Here is a 4,502-nt window from a genome sequence, read left to right as displayed (position 1 = left end):
TAGCCTATAACCTGTTTTAGAGAAATGTCATCATTGAATATTGTAAGAGCTTTCATTGTCTGCTTATATGCCCCTTTATTTATCCTACGCTTCTGAGTTGGTGTTCAGGGAGAACATTGTAAGAACGGCCCATGTTCTGAATTCTGTCGCTGTACATTTCAAAAGTGCTGAACAAATAGTTATATTGACTACGTCCATCCTAGCTCGCTCATTAATGTCTTAATCGGGTTACGGATCGCCTCTTATCCGCTTGTCGTCCCCTTATGCCATAGTTTGAATATCTCAATTCTTAGTAGAAACCACATTTGTTTAAACAAGTCAGCCATATCAGCTATGTTTTTTTTAAAGGCAGTAAATGAGGCTGAATGAACTGTTTCGCTGCCAGACAAGGCTCCGCTGATAGCCAGGTGTAGCAGTGGTAAGGTGTTGGTACTGCTGTTGGGACTCTGCTGTTGGTACAGCTTTATGTAGGCCCTAACAGTTTGTGGGCACCGTTTGTCACCGTTATAGTGCAATTAATGTATTGTTTAGTGTTGTGTTATGTAGTGGCTTTGCTGGCATGCATCCCCCAAAATGTTTTAGTTTGCCCCACCAAGATTTACATGCTAAAATCTCCACTGGAATTGGGGCTGAAATCATATCCTCCCCAGTCCAGCCGTCTCTCTCTATACGCCGGTATAGCAATTGAGCCTGGCGGCGCTGTAAGTCTAAAGATGCAACCAAGGTACCAGTCATGCTTAGTTTCTGCTATTCTAATCCTTATGTATCCAACTGAACCCGGGTTTGAAAGACTAGGCCAGTCATCAGGTCCAGGGAAGGTTACTTTAATGGCCTCTGTTATATTCACAGATTAGGGACAACAAACTGGGCATGTGTGGCTAGAAACAGAGATTGGAATGGAACTAATCTCATCCCCAGTCCAGCCTCTCTGTAACTGAGCCTGGGGAGAAGGTTAAGATGTAACCAAGGTTGATTGTGTAGTAGGATCCCCAGTCCAGCCGTCTCTGTAACTGAGCCTGGGGAGAAGGTTAAGATGTAACCAAGGTTGATTGTGTAGTAGGATCCCCAGTCCAGCCGTCTCTGTAACTGAGCCTGGGGAGAAGGTTAAGATGTAACCAAGGTTGATTGTGTAGTAGGATCCCCAGTCCAGCCGTCTCTGTAACTGAGCCTGGGGAGAAGGTTAAGATGTAACCAAGGTTGATTGTGTAATAGGATCCCCAGTCCAGCCTCTGTAACTGAGCCTGGGGAGAAGGTTAAGATGTAACCAAGGTTGATTGTGTAGTAGGATCCCCAGTCCAGCCGTCTCTGTAACTGAGCCTGGGGAGAAGGTTAAGATGTAACCAAGGTTGATTGTGTAGTAGGATCCCCAGTCCAGCCTCTCTGTAACTGAGCCTGGGGAGAAGGTTAAGATGTAACCAAGGTTGATTGTGTAGTAGGATCCCCAGTCCAGCCGTCTCTGTAACTGAGCCTGGGGAGAAGGTTAAGATGTAACCAAGGTTGATTGTGTAGTAGGATCCCCAGTCCAGCCGTCTCTGTAACTGAGCCTGGGGAGAAGGTTAAGATGTTGATTGTGTAGTAGGTTATAGTGATACTGATTTGTCCCTGCATCTAAATGTCAGCATCATCTGTAAATCCTTAATTAATAAAAAATAGTCATTACTTTTATCTTTTATGAAAACAATGTCCATTATTATTCAACACTACACTTGCTAAACTTTTGTCAATTTCCATTAAAAGATACAAATCTGAGTTGACAAGCGTGTTCCAATAATTTCACAAAAAAACCTAAAACTATTTCAGAGAGTAAACTGGGTCTCTATAAAGATGCAGTGAATGGAATTACCACTGGTTAATGGTCCTTACGATAAAACGCTATGTGCGTGTGTTTATGTGTGTGTGTGTGTTTCTATGTGCTATTCAAGAAAGCCCCAAAAATGATTCTGTATATCTAGGAACGAACAGATGCAGACTAGCTTTAGGCTTTTCTGCCACGTGCACGCCACCGAGCACCGTACACCACCGTAATCGTTGCTGATTACGTTAAAACTCGCATGGCATAATGCTTGCTTTTTGATTGGTCAACTATAAGCTTTGTTTTTGTACGCCAAGCCAAGTTATCATGTGTCCAAAGCTTAATGACGTAGGTCATTATTTGTGTTATTGAACGTGTTAACAGTAACTAGCTAGCCTACACTGTCAACAGGTTCACCCTGTAGTGATGCATCAAAACAATACCGTCCAATCAGCGTAATGAAGTTGGTAACATTGGTGTCAGCAGAAGAGACCTATTTTTAACTGTAGAAAGCTCCTCGCCTCAGGTTATATAGGCTGGTCCTCAGACCAGAGAGCTGTCTCCATCTCCAAAGGGACACAGTAGACCAGTTTGTCCACAGCGAAGTGATGGATGTCGGAGCCAGGGACGGCGAGGGGACCGCTGCTGCGCAACATCTGATCGCCAGCCAAGGGAGGGGCATTCACTCCGAACCTAATCCCAGATGCAACATCCAGCCTTTCAGCAAAACCCAAATCTCTACGGACCGTTGCGATATGAAGTAGATATCACGCGCATAAGAGCGAGGGGAGGAGGGGGCAGGCACAGGCTGGACCGCAGCTGCTCCGCTTTCGCAAAGTTCTCCTCGTTGACACCGGGGTGAGAAAGAAATAGAACATGCAGAAGAGAGAGCGAGGAGTCCGGTTGAGTGAAAGGGACATTTTCCTAGAGGCTACCAGTGTTTGGGGCAACACAGCGCATATATATATATAGAGAGAGCCCCCTCTCCAGCTCTCCTCTCCGTCACTTTCGAGCTCTTTTCAGACCTACGAGGAGCATAATGGCGAAAATGAGGGTGTCATACGAGTACTCGGAGGCGGAGGATAAGAGTATCCGACTAGGACTGTTCCTCATCGTCTGTGGCATCCTGTCCCTCTTTATCCTCGGGTTCTGCTGGCTCAGTCCAACTCTACAGAGCATGCAGAGCAAACCGGCCAACTGCACGGTGGTGTCCGTGCTCAGACCGGAGGAGATGTTCGAGTGCGTGTTCACGTGCGGGTCGGACTGCAAGGGGACCTCGCTGTATCCGTGTCTGCAGATATTCGTCAATAATTCCCAGTCGAACTCCGTGGCTCTGCTGCACTTTGATGAACAGCAACTGGTGCTGAACCCAAAGGTAAATGACTAAAACTCTAGAAGGAGAACTCTGGGAAGGAGCACTCTAGACTTTATAGTCGCCACAGCGTTGCAGTTACTGAATGCGGAGCTGTGAACGATCGATACAGTAGCTAGGCAAAGTGTCTGGCTGGAAAAGTTCCCAGTCTCAGTTTGTTGACATGAGGTAGATGGATATTATGTTAATGGTTGCCTGTTTTTAAACTATGTTAATGTAAACAAACGTTTTGTATTCTAAAGACCAAATAACATTCTTGCTATTTTCTATTCCAAAGACATGGCAAAAAATCACAGACTTAAATAATGAGTTTAACTTTCATAAAAGTCACTTTATAGCAAGTGTAAGAGGATCTACACCTGTCCAAGTCTATTCTAGAGACATAGCCTCATCATCACTCACAAAGAGAACCTCTACTGTGATGAAGAGGAACAGAGATCACAAAATGACCCCTTTGGGACAGAAAGACCAAACGTCTGTGTGAGTGAAGGTGTCTTTTCTTCTCAGTTGGTCCGGTAAGCTCTCTGGTCCCATTGTGTGTGATGTTACTTTTCACACGTGCACCTCTCAGACTACAGATTGAAAATGTCTTGGTCCTTTTGAGAATTTCTTCAAATTCTCTGTGGTCATCATCACCATCAGTTGTTTCTAGCTGACTTCAGAAGGGTTTGAAACCCAACCTTCTCATCTTGTGTTCTTCTGTAGATAGTGTGTTTATATCTTTGAGGGGGTACTGTAGGGCGTTCAACTCTTCCTGTCCTCCTGCCCCTCCTCTCCCCCTCCCTCCTCCTCTCCCTCCTCTCCCTCCTCTCCTCTCCCCCTCCCTCCTCCTCTCCCCCTCTCCCCCTCCTCTGTCCCCTCCTCTCCTCTGTCCCCTCCTCTCCTCTGTCCCCTCCTTTCCTCTGTCCCCTCCTCTCCTCCGTCCCCTCCTCTCCTCCGTCCCCTCCTCTCCTCCTCCCCCTCCACTCGTCTGTCCCCTCCTCTCCTCTGTCCCCTCCTCTCCTCTCTCCCCCCTCTCCTCTCCTCCTCCTCTCCTCTGTCCCCTCCTCTCCTCCACCCCCCTCCTCTCCTCTGTCTCCTCCTCTCCTCCTCCTCTCCTCCCTGCTGTCTGAAACAGACCTCTCCCCCTCCCCTCCTCTCCTCCTCCCCCTCCTCCTCTCCCCCTCCCCTCCTCTGTCTCCTCCTCTCCTCCTCCCCCTCCTCTCCTCTGTCCCCTCCTCTCCTCCTCCCCCCTCCCCCTCTCCCCCTCCCCCTCCTCTCCTCCTCCCCCTCCACTCCTCTGTCTCCTCCTCTCCTCCTCCCCCTCCTCTCCTCTGTCCCCTCGTCTCCTCCTCCATC

At 47.9% G+C, this 4,502-nt stretch overlaps 1 protein-coding gene across 1 annotated transcript; it reads left to right on the top strand.

Moving 5' to 3' along the window:
* The first annotated feature begins 2,592 nt into the window (after nucleotides 1-2,592).
* LOC123738368 (calcium-activated potassium channel subunit beta-4-like) lies at nucleotides 2,593-3,347 on the top strand. The gene has a single exon (XM_045713436.1). It carries the CDS (start codon nucleotides 2,832-2,834, stop codon nucleotides 3,177-3,179), a length of 348 nt encoding a protein of 115 aa, XP_045569392.1. The 5' UTR covers nucleotides 2,593-2,831; the 3' UTR covers nucleotides 3,180-3,347.
* The last annotated feature ends 1,155 nt before the right edge of the window (nucleotides 3,348-4,502 follow it).

Source organism: Salmo salar, unplaced genomic scaffold (assembly GCF_905237065.1).
Source record: "Salmo salar unplaced genomic scaffold, Ssal_v3.1, whole genome shotgun sequence".
Classification (NCBI taxonomy): domain Eukaryota; kingdom Metazoa; phylum Chordata; class Actinopteri; order Salmoniformes; family Salmonidae; genus Salmo; species Salmo salar.
The sequence above is the reverse complement of the archived record's forward strand: the minus strand, read 5'-3'. Positions and strand labels throughout refer to the sequence as shown.